The sequence below is a fragment of the Lagopus leucura genome, unplaced genomic scaffold (genome assembly GCF_019238085.1).
Source record: "Lagopus leucura isolate 7727_CA_CO unplaced genomic scaffold, USGS_WTPT01 Super-Scaffold_100008, whole genome shotgun sequence".
Lineage (NCBI taxonomy): Eukaryota > Metazoa > Chordata > Aves > Galliformes > Phasianidae > Lagopus > Lagopus leucura.
Genome location: NW_024962265.1, coordinates 22001273 through 22017609, shown reverse-complemented (window position 1 = coordinate 22017609; position 16337 = coordinate 22001273). Strand labels below are relative to the sequence as shown.

At 38.6% G+C, this 16337-nt stretch overlaps 1 protein-coding gene across 3 annotated transcripts in view; it reads left to right on the top strand.

Annotated features, from left to right (window-relative positions):
* CPED1 (cadherin like and PC-esterase domain containing 1) overlaps window positions 1-16337 on the top strand; it is a 144513-nt gene that overhangs the window by 73267 nt on the left and 54909 nt on the right. For all 3 annotated transcript variants that reach the window (XR_006179194.1, XM_042872373.1, XM_042872374.1), the window contains exon 17: window positions 870-1038. Coding sequence is in view for 2 of the 3 variants with exons in the window: in XM_042872373.1 (XP_042728307.1) it covers window positions 870-1038 (169 nt within the window). In the remaining variant the exon portion in view is untranslated. The remainder of the gene's footprint in view (window positions 1-869; window positions 1039-16337) is intronic.

The following is a 16337-nucleotide window of genomic DNA, read 5'->3' as shown; positions in this document are numbered from 1 at the left end:
AAGTGATTCACTAAACTGGTTTTTCTTTATGGCACAAAATATTTATACAACACACTGCCTTTCGACTGACTGCAAACAAGATACTTCAATTTAGAGTGCTTGATAATAATAAGTCAATCAGTGCTGGTCTGTACAGTGGTTGTTGGCCTTATACCCACTGTATTTCCTGTAATTTCAGAAAGAAATCAATCTTTGTTTATGATTGAAATGAAAGCTCCTGTAAAATTCTGTCATCCATCTTTGCAGTGTTTTAATATTAACAGTCATTACAACATATACAGGCACTGTGAGGTAATGAAGGTCTGCAAAAAGTATGAGAGCTATTCCTTGCAAAAGGCAAACAGAATAGCCGTGTGCCCTTTGCACTGAAAAGTAAAAGCTCTGGATGAGCAGGCTCGGTCTTCTAGCATTCTCATTTCACTGCAATCAGAAGAGCATAGTTGAGCTTTGTTTTTGTGTCAGACTGAGTCTGGCATTCCATCATGTTTGGCTAGTAACAATTTCCTCAGATAGGTGACAAAAGTCAGACAAAAGTTGTCTGATTTGTCTCCCTTTGGACTTCATTCTGGACTTGGACCTGCCAGGAATTATTGTCCCTAGTGCCTTCATTCACAGATTTCCCATCAGAATTATCACTGCCACTGAAGTTGTTCTTGCAAAGTTTCACTTTCATTATTTTGTCTTCTTGAAGGAATTTTAAACTCTTTAAAGAACAGTGTGTGCTGTTTCTATGCAAAAACAAAGGTATGGCAAAATAAACTTTTAGAAATAGAAGTCTCAAGGAGCAAGTTTAGCTGCCATACAATGCAGTGAAAATCTTTGTTTCTTCAGTGTTAATTCCACTTTCTTTCTTTTTTCCCCTTTTTCAGCATTGCTAACTACCCACTTGGCCTTGGATTGAACAAAATTGTCGTTCTTGTAACAGATGATTCGCAGCCCAGTCCTCAGGTTGTGAGCAGCTATAAAATCAAAATTTATCGAGAGGACCGCCCTAGTCTGCCTTTGTTTGATGACTATATGATTTGTGGTTTTGTGCAGGTATTGTTTCTCTTTTCTTTTATTACACAAAATAATAGTGGATTTTTCTGGTTTCTCTGTATAGTGTCGGATTTGGTGAGATTAGAATCTGGGCTCTAATTGCTATAATTGTATGAAATACAACATTTACACAAGTTTTTCAGTATAAAATTGACCTGTTACAGTCAGCATGCCTTTGAGAACTCTAGGTTAATCCTTTCTTCGGTCAGCCAAAGATTACCCATCAGAGAACTTGCAGGAAAACCATCTCAGTACTATGTGATGGGGCAGACTGGACTTTCTGTACCTGTCTATCTGTGGCACTGGAGCTGTGGAAATTCTTTTACCACGAAATGTTAGATGTTGGCACATTTAACACTGTTCAGGACAAATGATGCTAGAAAATTTATGATTTAAAAGTGGTTATTCTAAAAGCCTAACAGACAGAATGGAAATTAAACATGCAGAAGCACAAAACACTTGCTCAAAGGAAGAGACAATTTCTGCTTAAATCCCATTTATCCAAACGTAAGTTTGAGTATACAAATAAATTACTCCTAGCAAATGACAATCTTTAGGAAACAGTGGGTCTGTTGAGTGAAAACAAAGTGTGAGAGTCTGTCCCATAGGTCTTAGGAGGGGACTGTGGGAAGCTGAGATAGGCACAAAATTGGAATTAAAAAATGAAAGAAATGAACAGTGAAGCTTCCAGTTACTTTCACTATGGTGATAACAAAATTCTTCGGGAAAAAAAGAAAACTGGGAGGATAGCTCTATTTTCCTTTTCCAGTTTCTTTCTGTATACTACAGAAGTTACTTTTGGTGGGCAAAGTCTGAGCATTTTAAGCGACGGATCAGATTAATAAGTTCAGGGTTTTTTTTAATTGTGAAGAAACAAGCAGTGGAATTTACAACAAGAACCAATGATATTATAAATGTTGATGGACAATAATTATCTCAATCTGTAAATCAGAACTGTCAGATAAGATATATGTAGCAGTCACAGCCTACTGACTGCTGATCTGCCTACCTGATTGTGATGAGTCTAGTACCACACTACCCATTTATTGACTCTTCTCTCAAAATTAACTTACAAACTTAAAAGGTCAAGGACCATCTTTTTGTTCTTTGTACTGGCTCACTACTAGATCTAGTAGTTGCTACAGTAAAACAAGCAATAATTAAAGCATGTAATGCCTATGATTTCTGTTCACATGTACAGCAACTAGCCAGATATCTTGAGTGTATGTTACTAGGAGCAGAACTCAGCATCTAACCTTATTGAATTTCATGACATTGATGATTGCCAATGCTTCAATGTACCTAGGACCCTCTGAAAGGCTTCTGTCCCTTGAGAGAGCCAGCAGCACCTCCCAGTTTGCCATCATCATTGAACAAACTGAGAATGCATTCTACTCCTGCATCCAGGTCACCAATAAAAATGTTGAACACAACCAGCCCTAGAATTGAGCCAGTAGTGACAGTCCACCAATCAGATGTGAGGTCCGCTGTTAAGCCACTTCATCAAGCAGCATGTAGCTGTTCATGTCACAGTTGGACAATCTGTCCATAAGGGTGCTGTGAGGGATAGCATCAAAGACCTTACTAGAATCCAGGACAATTATATCCAGCACCTTCGCTTCATGCACTGAGTGACCTTATCATAGGAGGAGATCAAATTACTTAGTCAGGACTTTCTCTTTGTGAACCCATTTAGATATCACCTGGTAAAAGCTTTGTTCTTCAAATGCCTTTCAGCAGCATCGAGGATAATTTTGTCCATAATTTTTCCAGGGGCTGAGGTCAGGCTAACAGATCTGTAGTTTCCTGGGTCTTCTCTCATGCCTTTTGTAGATGGATAAAATGCTGGCTAGCTTCCAGGAGAGTATCAGTAAGCTGAGCACTAATAGAAAAACACCCTGTCTGAGATGATGTGAGGAAAGCCCCTCTTGTCACCCAGTTTAGAATGGCATATCTAGATGTAGAAAAAGGAATTCAACTTCTTGCACATCCTCCCACACTGGAATTTACACTGTTGTTAAGGTTTTATGATAGCATTTATGGGACTGAATATGAATCTTTGAAGCACTGTCAAGGTAAAGAGATCTAGAATGATAAAAATGAAACATTTTAGAAGTTAGTTTTGATTGAGCTTAGTTTACTGCTCATCTTGAATAACTGCTCTCTAATTAAACATAATTGTTCAGAGCTAGGGAGGACTCAAGGAGTTTAGAGTAAAAATGAGATGAAAAGCATTCTTGCGGTATCTAATGAAAGCTCTGAAGATACAGTATGAGATTCTAAATTAACATTTTTTTAGATATGTTAAAGGTAAACTTATCAGAGAGCACATTTCAAAAGGCTGGAGCTGGTGATAGGCATGACATTCTGAAACACTCAAAAGCATTGTCCTTTTCCATATTTACTACATCAGTTTCCTGCCTTTTACTTAGAGTGACGGTTTCTATCAGTTGAACGCTCACTTCTTAAACAGCATAATTACACTCTGCATTTCATACCAGTGAACATCACAGGCTCTTACAAGGGGGGCTAATGCAGCCTGATCAATGGCATGAGTGCTTGTTCTCTTAGTAACAAGACACCTGTTTTAGGAGCAAAAGGATAAATACAGCGTGAACTGATGGAGTCTCCATTGGACACTTGACTAGGCACAACTGGGATCACACATCGGGAGAAAAAGGACACTAACAGTGGTGTGGTCTTTCTCACAGAAGGCTTCAGTTAAAATTCTAATCCATAGACTTTTTGCCTGACTTTCTTTTATGTTTAATCCCATTAGGATATTCAGGTTTCACTGCAAGCTGATACTATAAGGAAAGTTACCATAAAAAGACAGAGTGTGGGATGTTGTTTCCAGTCTTCTAACAATTCCCATGCAGTTAAATAATCCTGGATTAATATCAAGGCTATTGAATTAAGAAGTGTGTGGTTCCAAGCCTTGCAGCCTCTAAAAGGAAAAAAAGTATTGTCCTGTCTCCTTTTTGATAGTAGCTGTAATGTCCTCGTTAAAACCAGATTAGTTGGGGACAAATTGTGGCATCACCATAGCACCTTCAGTGACTTTCATTACCTTTCATTATGTATTCTGTGTTCTGACAGTATTGCTGGGGCTGCATGTGGAAAGGTTGTTGGTTGGTGCTTTAACTTAATTTTACAGAACTGTTGACAGTGTTCAAAATAAGTGTTCTTGAAAGAGGAGGTGCCATTTAATTATCCTCTATGAAGCTGCAATACCAAGACAGATGTAAGAAAGCAGAAAAAAGCAGGATATCAGCATTACACTCAAGTGAAAGATTCCAGAGCTACTTACACACGCTATCAGAAAGAACAGACTATTTTATTCATTCTTGCAGGGCCCACTGTCTTTAAAACACAAGATTTCAATATACCTCATTTGAAAGGTATGAATATTATGTCTTTCATTGCTACTCTGTGTAGCTTGGGTCATTGATAGTAACTCATGATGTGTTTGGGGAACTTTGTTTGGCACTGTGAACATTTGTAGCTGTCATATCTCACTATCACATGTTATTTGTGTGTATAATTTAGTAATACAGTTAATAATTTTGTTTTGCATTCATTATGAGAGATCGGTAGAATTATATTTCTAGCCACAGTGTGTATCATCTGCTTTGTACGTCTGCATAAAACTTGCAAAAGCACCTTCCAGAATCAGTCCAGTGCAGTGTGTGTTTTAAGGATGTTCAGCCTCTTCTACAGATTTCTCATGTCTGAGAGAAAGAAAATACGATAGAATAGCTTTAAAAACTTACCTGATGTTTCGAGTTCATTTTCAGCTGTGTGCTGTTCCAATTACAATATTTTCCTACCAGATAATATATGTAAGAATAGTGTCAGTTACAGAAACATGAACTCCTTTTCAGTGCTTTCATAAAAAGATTTCAAACTTGCAAAAATGGAATAGAGTCTATAAAAATAAAAAAAAAGCCTGGGAGAGAAACAAGTATGTTGTCCTCATCAGGACAGGTTTGAATCACATTTGTCTCTTCTGCAATTCCTATCTGTTGCATTAGATTCTGTGTGACCTCCATGATGAACCACACATCTCTTCTGTTCTTAGTGCACTGTGGATGCTTTGTGCAGACTTTTATTTTTTTGCAGTACTCACTGTGGTAGCAGTCAACCTTCTTGGCAGTGCTGCATTCACGTCACTATAAGACATGCAGAAGGTGCTTCTCTTGAACTGAATATACAGCCAAATCGTATCAGCAAGTAGATTTTATCTTACTTGCAAAGTCAGCTAATTTCCCCTTCAGAGAATAAAAGAAAATAAAAGAAAATCCATTATATGTGCAGTCACGCATTGCATTCCTTAGTCTTCTCAGATCTAGAGCAAGTCAGTGTTTTTTTCCAATATTCTTAATATTTTCAGAAAACAACAAGAAAAATACCCTAAACTTTAAAGAAATTACTTTGAGCTCTCTCTTTTTCTTTTGCTGCTCCTTTCTAAAAAGCATTGTTATTACATCATATATTTTCTTCAAAAGAATGTCCTTCAATTAAAAGGAAATTTCTTACTCAAGATGTCAGTGCAACTGTTAGTCTAGAGATCTTAGCTATCATTGGATTCCAAAAGTAGAACCCTATTATCATAGAAAGAGAGGCTGGGCAAGAAAAAGTCACTCATTCATAGAACTGAAATACTCAAGCCACGTTTAAATTTTCTTCAGAAACAGTGATGGGAGAATAGTATGGCAGTCATATTTCTAGGAGTAATGCCAACTTCAGCATTCCTTCCTTGCCTGCAGCTATGCATGAACCAGATGGAAGACCTTTCTTAAAAATTATTTTTAATGGACTAGGATAAGATTCCCAGTCTTACCGTGTTAGCATAATGAAGGGATAGGAGCAACTGGATCCAGAAGAGTGGCAGTGGCTGTGTTAGATCAGCGTTTGCTTTGTCCAGGAAAGAAATTCACATCCATATGGGGTTTAAAGCTTTTATGAGTGAAAAGTTACAGCTGTACGGAGAAAACCAGAGATCTGACTTTAAATAAACAGGAGCTTCATATCCAGAAACTGTAGGTGTGATTTGCTGTGTGAAAACACACAAAACACTAGAACTACATTTGTGTTGCTATTAATCTATTGAATAAAGCATAAATGAGTTTGTTTTCCTTTGTTATTTTGGTGGGTTTTTTTTGTATACCTGTAACTGTTCACTAGGAAATACAGAGTAGTTCTCATATAAACTTGAGGAGCAAATACATAGCAAACAATGCATTGTTAAATTGCAGGTATTTCAGGTGGAAGCCCCCCAGTATTTAAAAAATTAATACAGAGACTGACATAAATTATATCTTCATCTTCATCTTCATCTCCTATATACCAACATGGCTAAATTAATTTAAAGGGAGAAATTCCATATTACACTAATGGAGAACGTATCTTGAGAGAAATTAGGTATTATAAGCAATGTATGTGAGTGATTTCACTTGCAGAAAAGCTGCTGAAATTGTTAGTAATTTTCCTAAATCCACAATCAGACAACAGCTCACAAAAACCTAAAAAACACTGGAAAATTTTAAAACATGTATGATAAGAGATGTATAATAATTTACAAGCAGAATATTTACAAGCAGCTAACGTAATAACTCAACTTGCTGCACCAGTGCATTACATGATGTTATGGCGTGGAATACTTTTAACCAAAAATTATAAAACCATGACAACCTAAAAAGTGTATTTTAAAAGATATAAAAGGTGGAGGTTTAAATACTAAATACGGCAAGCTAATTTCCAAGTAGAGTTAATTTCTGTGTACATCAGAACAAAACGTTTTGTAAAGTCAGCATTTTCTGACTGTCAACATCTATGCCATTGGGGAAAGAAGGCTTGCCACATTTTCTTAATTATAAGAAAGACTTTTGTGTTGATTTAAAGTATTGCTTTGTGGATGACTCAGAGGAACAATTAACCATGATGGATCTTCTCTGCATTTCTGCTATTCTGTGCTGAACTCCTTTTGGATCTCAGAACCAGAGATGTGGCTGTTAGGCTGGTATGTTGGTCAGCAGCCAGTATCTGCTGCTTTAAAGGGAGGTCTGGAAAGCTCAACTGAGCAGAGATCTGTCTCCTTCGGGGAATTAATGTAATACTTTTAGATTTTCTTTTTATAAATCAAGCTCACTTCCTTCACCGACATAGTTGACTTATATATAATCTGCACCATCATCTGTTAATCATTGGTTCTTGCAGTTTCTGTTCCCTGTCAGACAACTGCTGTGCTCTGAACAAATTGGAATAAGGTGGGAAGAGCCAGAAAAAGGATCAGTATGGCTGTGCTTCAATGTAAGTGTCTCTTTCTCTAGACACGGAATGAAATTTTGCTTCAGAGCTTCATCCAGTACATCCAGTACAGGCTGTGCCCAGCTAGGACTATCATCACAGCCTCCAGCATTTTAGGGATGCCACATTGCAGAGCCCACATTTGTAGGCTTAAGTCCATCATGGCTCTGGCTGCCTGGAGAAAAGCATATAGTCTTGCTTTTTAATGCATTTTGCCTGTTTTCTCAATTTGATATTAGCTGTGCTTATTTTTCTTTCTGTAACTAGGTCCTGCTTAACATATGGCACCAGATTAATGCCAGATGCCTTCCAGGAAGCTTCTCCAGAAGTATCAGGCAGAGAGCAAAGAGGGTGTCTGTTTCCATGCAGCAGCACATTTGTCATTGTTATGATGGTTTGTACATGGGAAATGGTGTGTTACACAGATCGCTAGTGGACAACTTGCCAGCAGGGCTTTTAGGCAAGACACGTGAGTGCTGGTTTAGTGGTTCAGAAGTTTTGAGCTGATTATGACTGAGATCATGGAATCATAGAATGACTTGGACTGGAAGGGGCCCCAAAGATCACCAAGTTCCAACCCTCTGCCTGTGGCAGAGCCACCAACCTCCCAGTCTGGTACTAGACTAGGCTGCCCAGAGCGGCATCCATCCTTATCTTGAACACCTCCAGAGACAGAGCATGATGTTAACAAACTCATAGCATTTATGATCCTTTTCAGAGGAAATACGAGGTTGCTACAGTAATTCACCCCTTAAGAGATACTATTTTTGGCAGCTTTCAGCCTTCTTTTTTTTCTCTGTTTCCTTTTGTTGGGCAACAGTATTGTAGTTAGAAGCTTCTTAAATGAGAAGTGATCTCACTCTTAATTACCACTCAGTTTACTGACACCAACGTCTGCAACAGATTTAATAATTCCTTCTTCTGCATGTTTGCAGCTTAGCGCAGCCTTCCTAAAAACATCCTGCCATCCTAGGAACTCATTTAGGTGAATCCTGATTTGAAGGGTTATTTTGCTATTATACTGCCATAGAAGAATGCTAGTGTATAATTATGGGAGGAACAAAATTGTAAAAGATAAACTTCAAAGACCTTAAAGAGCAATTCTATTCTCACGTGTTCATACTGTTCTCTCCCTTTATACAATTATTTATGTCATCTCATGGGCATGCATAATACTCTAAAGATACAGAAGATGAAGATCTTCCCAGGAGCCCGCTGAATAGATAGATATTCATAATTGCATGACTACAAGTGGTAGGGAGCCAAATTATGACCAGTATAATTGCAAATGCTGAGCAAGATCCCACTGGTGCTGGTGGGGTGTGTGATTGGACATTGTAGCCTGACAGATGTCTTGCAATGCCTGCTCTCAAGGGTGCTGCAGGAAGGGAGATGCAGAGGCAGACACAGTGCTGTAGAGGCAAATGCTGCAGATACAGTGCTTTCTCCAAACCAATCAAAGACTGCTAGGACAGATTGGACTTCACCAAGGGTATTTTGATTCCATGCCTTTAACCACAGGATTGAAATGTCTTTTTAAATAATAGCAGCGAGCCATTGTGGGTGAATGTGAAAAGAGACAGACAGCAATAAATGCTGGGTAGGCAATTCAGCTCCTGGGAGACTACAGTTCTCTGGAAAAGCTGATCAAAAAGTTGGTTTTGTATAACTCTTCTTAGTTATAGGGTTTTTGTTTATTTTAAGCTATCAGCCAATCATCCCCCATATTTGCAGTAGATTTTTGCTTACAGTCCTTTTTTGCTGTTAATTCAGATGATTTTGTTGTGACATAGGCCCAGTAACCAATTCCATTCTGCTAGATAACTGGTAGCAGCAATTTTCACAGAAAGCTTTGTGCAATACAGACTTCTATGTGCTTATTTCTCTTTCCTCTTCCTGCTCTCCACAGGGATTCTTCCCTGCAGTTCTGTGTTGTGGCCCAGCAAGTGCAGGAGAGCTATGTTTGAGTCACTCCAGCCTGAGGCCATCCTGATGGCTGAGTTCTTGGGGGGATCCTAGCCCAACCTGACCACCTACAAAAAGGTCACTCCTATCTAACTGCCTCTTGCCTGCAATAATGTACTGCTGGGGTCAGACCCTGAGCAGACAGAGGCATACAGCCCTGAAACCTTCACGTAGGGTGCTAAAGATTAGCAGCTGGCTCTGGGCATTCTCCTGCTCAGCATCTGGATCTCCAAGTCACCTAATGAAATCTCTTGAGGTCTCTGGAGAGAAGCCAGCAATTCCCCTGCAGATACTTAGGGACTGTTTAGAAGCCATTGTTTGCCCTTGGTTGCACTGGAAACATAGCAAATTCAGAATCTAGGCCATATTTTTTCTGTGCTTCCATTTCTATATAAGATATTCTGACCAAGACTAAAGTCTTTTTATGAGCTGTATGCATATGAGAGCCACAAGTATGAGTTAAGCATTTCTTCTTTCCTAGCTCCAGAAAGTGCAATGCTATGTTTAAAAGTGCAGTAATAGAAGGAACTGGGGAGAAAGGAAAGGTCATCCAAGGTTTTGAAAACATTGCTGAGGTATGTAGCTTGTATTTGGGGTAAATGGCCACGTTGGTGTTAGTATTCTGTCAGTGTACCTGATTCACAGAGAGAAAGTTCATGAATGACTAACGCTGTACACAGAGTTTTACAGCTGTGATCAGAATGCCAGATTGTTAGCTGCAGACAAATCACTATATGCACATGGGCAAAGTTTTTAGAAGGTAATCACAGTAACATTATTGTGTGTTGCATGTGTGACTGATTACTTTTTAATATATAAATGGTCATTGCAGTTTGTACTGGAGCAAAAGCCATTTTTACAATATGCGTAATAGTAAAGGAAAAGAAAAATACCCTTAATCCTAGTTCTTTGAACACTGAAAAAAAGACTGCCATTGACTTTAATGTTCTTTGGATCTGGCCTTACTAGTCTCATTTCACTAGTGTTAATTAATACGATCTGGGCTCAAAAATGAGTCTGCAGAGAAAGTAGTATGCCTGCATATGCATCTCCAGAAAAAATAGCTGTGCTGCAGGAAAAGCATGGCAAAGCAAAGGGAGGTGCACAAATCAGCTGTACAGTACAGTGGAACGAAGGAGACTGAAGTGATTTATTGCTGGGCTGTGTAAAGGCTATCAGCTCTTCAGGCTGTTTACTCCCAAAGATTTGAAATTCAAATCTTATTTCCTTGTATTATGTTGTAAAGAGGATGTGACACAACTGAAATGCTGTCATACGTTTCATGGTCCAACGTAATGGTTTGATCTGTTCTGACCAGCTCTCACTGAAAGAGCAAAGATGCTGTGGCACCACAAGTGGATATCTTCCTCTGTCTGCCAGACAAATGCAGGCAAACAGGATAATACCTTGCCTCTGTTAACACTTGAAACAAAATTGACGAAGTGTATAAGTGTATGAGTTGATCTTTGAGATCTGGGACTGTCCCAGACAAAATAGGAAATTTGGTCAGCCTTGTTTAGAGGTTTGAGAGATGGTAAGCTTTGTGGACTGGAAGATCAAAGAAGTATTTAGCCTAATGCATGTCTCTCTAAAATCAGTCTGAAGCAGTAGTACCTACTTCACAGGAGCCATGATTGTACTCAATGGTCCTTGGGGTCCCTTCCACCTCAAGCCATTCTATGATTCTGTGATTCAGTTGAAAACTTGTGGAAAGTCAAAATCCAACTTCCTTTCTAAGAGCTGAAGAGGTAAACAAGGCGATCAGTGACTTTACTTTGTTCCTAGGTAGTTTCTTGTTGTAGAATGTTCTCAACTGAGATCCAAAATGCAGTTTTGTGCTCCTCATCTGGCTAATTCAGATTCTTTTCTGTTTAAAGTTATAAATGTATAAAACAGTCTACCTTGTTTAGACAGGGTGCTGGTATTAGTCTATGCTATGCACACATAAGACAGTGAAAGCTTATTGTGTTTAATTGGTCTGGCTTTATGCTTATTTGACATCTTGTTAAAAAGCAGTAAAATAAATCACTGAGAAACATTTACTGTGAAAGACAAGTCTAAAACTAGAAGCAGACACTTCTGCCAGTCAGGAAACCAATCCTCCACTGCTCTTGTTCCTTTCAGGATCAAGGTAGATAGAAAACACAATTCCCAGTATAAGACAAACAAGAGACTCACTTTCCTTTGGAGTATCTTCACTGAGAAAATCAGCTTTACAGTATATATCTATTGTTATTTCTGAGGCCATAAGATTGTCTGCATCCTACAGAGAACTGTTATCCTCTTCTCCCATCCTTCTACAGTTTGTGTTTCAAAGCTGAATTCCAGGGCATTCACTATTGACAGTTCAATTACTCTATTATTATCACGCTGCTTCAAACGCTGCTGTGAGATTCATCAGAAAATGTGAAATAGCCCGTTGAATTTTCCCCTTGATGATGCCACAATAGATGTGAAAGAAGAGCCTTCAGAGTGAGGCTTCCTAAGTGTTAACAGATCATAAAAATTGGCACCAACTGTTGTGCCGAGTATCATAATCTGCAAGAGGAGGGCCAGCAATTCCACAGCGATGAGAAGAGAGCGCTTGGTGTTTGAGCTGTGGTCACATTTGCCTTTCAAGTCATTTCTGCCCCCATAACGCACTTTGTGGGAGAAGAAAGCTAATGCAGCTGCCTTTGCTAATCAGTCAGTAGGACCCAGCCCCTCTGGGAGGCAGGCAAAGGCAGATACCTACTGAGACACACAATCCTTGCTGATTAACAGTGAAAGCTGGTAAAGTTACTCTCTAAGACTGTCTGGCCCATCAGCTACAGAAATGTAATTTAGATGATTATCTACATGCCCATTAAACCTTGTGACCCATTGCTAGTCTGTTTGAAGTTTGCCTGCTTAAACTTGCTAATAGGAAGAATAGAAGGATTAACTCAGAGGTCATGAAATAAGAGAGTAGTAAAGATGACAAAAAAGGCAGAGGAAAACTTCCCACTGTGTGTATTTAGTAAAGAGAAGGATCCACGTCACCACAGCCATCTCAGCAGATACTGTTACTTTACTAAGCAAGCAAACCATCTGGAACTCAGGCCATTTAATAGTTTTTTAATGTTTCCCACCTATTTTGTTTAGCTGTACAAAACAAGCATGCTACCTGCATGATAAAGGTTATCAAGTTAGGTGTTTCCAGAACAGAATGCAAATGTTGTAAAAGAGCATAGAACAACTGATATGTGATAAGTGTTTCTAATTTTGCTCAGGGTTACACTGCACAGGTATAAATCAGGAAGCACTTAAGTTAAATCAGTCACCATAGAGTAATTGGAGTCAAATCAGCATTGAGGCCAGCCTTGATCCATGTTGGGTAGAGACCTCTATCTATTACAATTGCTTGTGAACTTAAAGATGACTGATGGAAAGTTGATCCGGTTAATCTGTTTTTTGAATTAGTCAAATTGAAATACATAGAAAAACCCATAATGATTCTGATAGATGAGTCACAAGGTGCTGCAAAAATTTGGTGACCAACTAAAACTAAGTTTATAATGAAAAGGTGGGATTTATTTCAGGCAGCAGAATGCAAAGTGCCAGTACCTCTGTAAGGGCATGGGGAAGGGCTCAGACTGATACTGAGAGAAAATGAGCATGACCTTTACAAAATTCTGAAGTTCACATACTACTTCTGCATATGCTGTTCCCCTTGCAGTGAATCCTTGTCCTTTAGCTGAAGGAAAAGTCAGCATACTTGCAGAAAAATAGTGGCAGGGGGCATGTTTCACTTTATTTCAAAGAGGACAAAACTGGTGTTGAGTTCTTTAGGTCTTGTGGTGTGAGGGCCCTTTATTAAGAATTACTGCAATAATTTTTGTAGATTTATTTTATTTTTAAATGTGATCTTTGATGATACAATTAAATATAGTTTTGCTTCTCATTTCATTTTATTTTGTTGAATTAAGCACATTTACCGGTTGGAATCTCGGTACATCCCAAGCTCCTTTCACTCACACGTATAACTATATAAAAGGGAAAGAAATATACTATTGGGGAAAAAATGAAGCAGTACCTAGCACAGCAGCAATTACTTTTAGAACTCAGGAGTTTGATTTTCTGAATTTTCATAGTCAGTATCTTTGGCAGGTACTGGAATCTTGGACACGCTGATCTGAATCTGATGCCCGTGCTTTGAAATGAAATGCATCAATGTTAAATTTCCACCCTAAGCATCACATTAAAGCTGCCTTGCATCTTAATCTGGCTAAAAGTGACAAGTGTTGTGTTAGTGTTGATCATAATTGCTGTATTCAGTCAGGAACAGTCTGCAATCATGTGTTGACCACACTGGCAGTGCTCCTGACCTTGAAAAATACATTTTTGCAAAAGGTTTAGGAAAGCAAATGTCTATTCCTTAGTCTTCCATTGAGAGGCATGTGCTCAGCTGCTTACTACCAGACTGCTTTGGAGTCCAGAAGTTATTCATAAATCTCTTTCCACCCATGTTGTCTGAAAAATAAAGTAGATGCCAATATCTTCTGGGAAGCCTTGTAGAAAACAGATCAAAGGCTTCTGGAGTTTATTTAAGAAAGGCCAGTTGTGAGTGGCTTAGTGTCTGAGCATGGCATGAAAAGTGAAACAGCCATGACAATGAAGCACCAGAAATCCTCTGGGGTTCAGTGAAGAATTTGAGTAGTATGTGGTGCAGGTGGGCCAATGTCTCATACTGTCATTTTGTTGCTCCTTTAATTGCAAACTGAATGTTGTGCCCTATGTCTAACCCTTAGAAAGAAAAACAAAATTTCTCAAGCCAATAGGATATAGAGTTTTTCATTCAAATAGTGGTTAAATACTGAATTTCATCTTTTCTAGGTCATTTTGTGTAAAGGATCTATGAATGTGTGTAATTTACTTGACTTGTAGTCAGTGTTATAGCTGACCTTTTAAAGTAAATTTACTTCAATAAATCAGACCCTTCAATGTATCCCTGGTTATTCCAGGGTTATTTCTTGTTAGAATTATCTTTTTTGTTTATGCCTACAATTCCTTTGTACTGCAGAATGTCCTAATTTGTACAATACATGGAGATAGCTGCAACATCCCCCCAGTCTTACGTGTGATGGGTTGGAATTCAAGTAGAACATGGGATTAAGACTGCTCCCAGTCAGACCTCCTAACCTAATTCCTTGTGGGAAACAAAGTGCTTCAGCAGGGAAGTTCAGTCTTTGTCAAACTAAGCACACCCTGTCCCTTAAGAAATGGATATTTTTAAACTCCTGACAAAACAATGAATACCATTCTCTTGTGTTTCAAGATAAGACTAAGATTGCACATGGAGATACATGGTATCTGATTGTAAAAGCAAAATAGGTTTCATAATGCTTCACTGGAGAAACATGCAAAGTAGTTGAAAATTTCTGTCTATTGATCTGAGTGCCCACTTTGCCACTTAATTTTAGGAATAGGGGGGATAGAAAATGACAGGTATCAGGAGTGGTAAAGATCAAACCATGGCTTTTTTTAGCAATGAAGTCATTTTAGAAGAGCTGAAGGAACTTTCTGGAAATTTCCAAGTGGAAAGGATCCAGAGAGAAAGGGAGCAGAGCTCAACAGATATCTCACATCTGTCTGTATCACATCTCACTCCAAACTGCTGATCCCAAAGAGAATGGGACTGTGACTACTGACTGTTTCCATTGTGCTATTCCTTTTCTAGTCCAACAGCCCAGTGTTTTTCACAGTTCCACATTTCCACAGTTCCAGATTAAAAATTAAAAAAGAGGTTGGAGAAAAAAAAATGTTCTAGGTATAATTTGCTTTTAATTAAAAACATTCGCAAGTAAAACAACCATTTAGTTTGCTGCAATAGCATTGTCAAAAGCTTGATAGAAAGATTAGAGGATTTTCTTTTAGTGTTCACTGCTGTTTTATTTTTGAGACAAACCTTTAACACTTCAGAATTCTATTGTGAAAGAGGGTGGATTGATAAAAATGGTTTCTGATGTTACCAAAGATCTCTGAGAGCTGCCAAGTAAATTCTAGGCAAAATGGAATGCTGACAGAATGCAGGAGCTGAGCAACAATATGGTGACAACAAAAAGACCCAGAAAATACTTGGGGAGTATGACTTGATGAGGTTTCAGATGGAAAACATGAAGATTTAGTGTGTTTTTCTTCAAGGAAGTATGCACGCTTAACTTCACGTACTGTGGACATTTCCAGTGAAGTCAGTGGGACAACTTGTTCTGAATAATACCATATGTCTTCATCTTTGCAGGCTCAAAGTAGAATTTGTTAAGTCTGGGAAGTGTATAATTGCATCCATGCTCACATTGTCCAGTGCTACAATAGGACAATTAGTACTTATTTCTTCCTAAAACAGCAACATATTTGCAGTGATTATCAGTGGCATTGGCTTTTGCCTTCTAATTCTTTTGTTCTAGTTCACGCTGATATGCTTTGATATTTATGGAAAATTAGCTTATTCTTTAGTTAAGAAAAGTACACATGCCAATTTTGTGTGAATTATTACATTAGTAATTCAGCAAGGCATGTTTATTGATGACACAGAAACATCAATAAATGTCAGTGAGTTGCTTATACATCTTTCGGGCTTTAATCATCTCTTCTGAACTAGTTTTAAACAGGCATTTCCCAAAGTCTTTATAAGTTTCTGGACACAATAGTCTACTAGAATGATCAAAACGAACAGGGAAAATATCCTCTTTTTTTTTCTTTTCTTTTTTTTTCCTGTCTTTCTTTCTTTTTGTCTGTGCACTGAGATTATTTATCGCCTTTTTGGAGCAAATATTCCTGGAAAATGTCTATTAGGTCCACCATCGATGCCCCTTTCATAACAAAAAAGCCAATAGTCTGTCCTTGTGGACAGTAGATTGACAATGAGCCAGCAATGTGCCCTCATGGCCTGGCCATGGCCATTAATACGAGCGTGGCCAGCAGGTCAAAGGAGGTGATCCTTCTTCTTTGCTCTGCCCTGGTGAGACCACATCTGGAGTGCTGTGTGCAGCTCTGGGCTTCCCGGT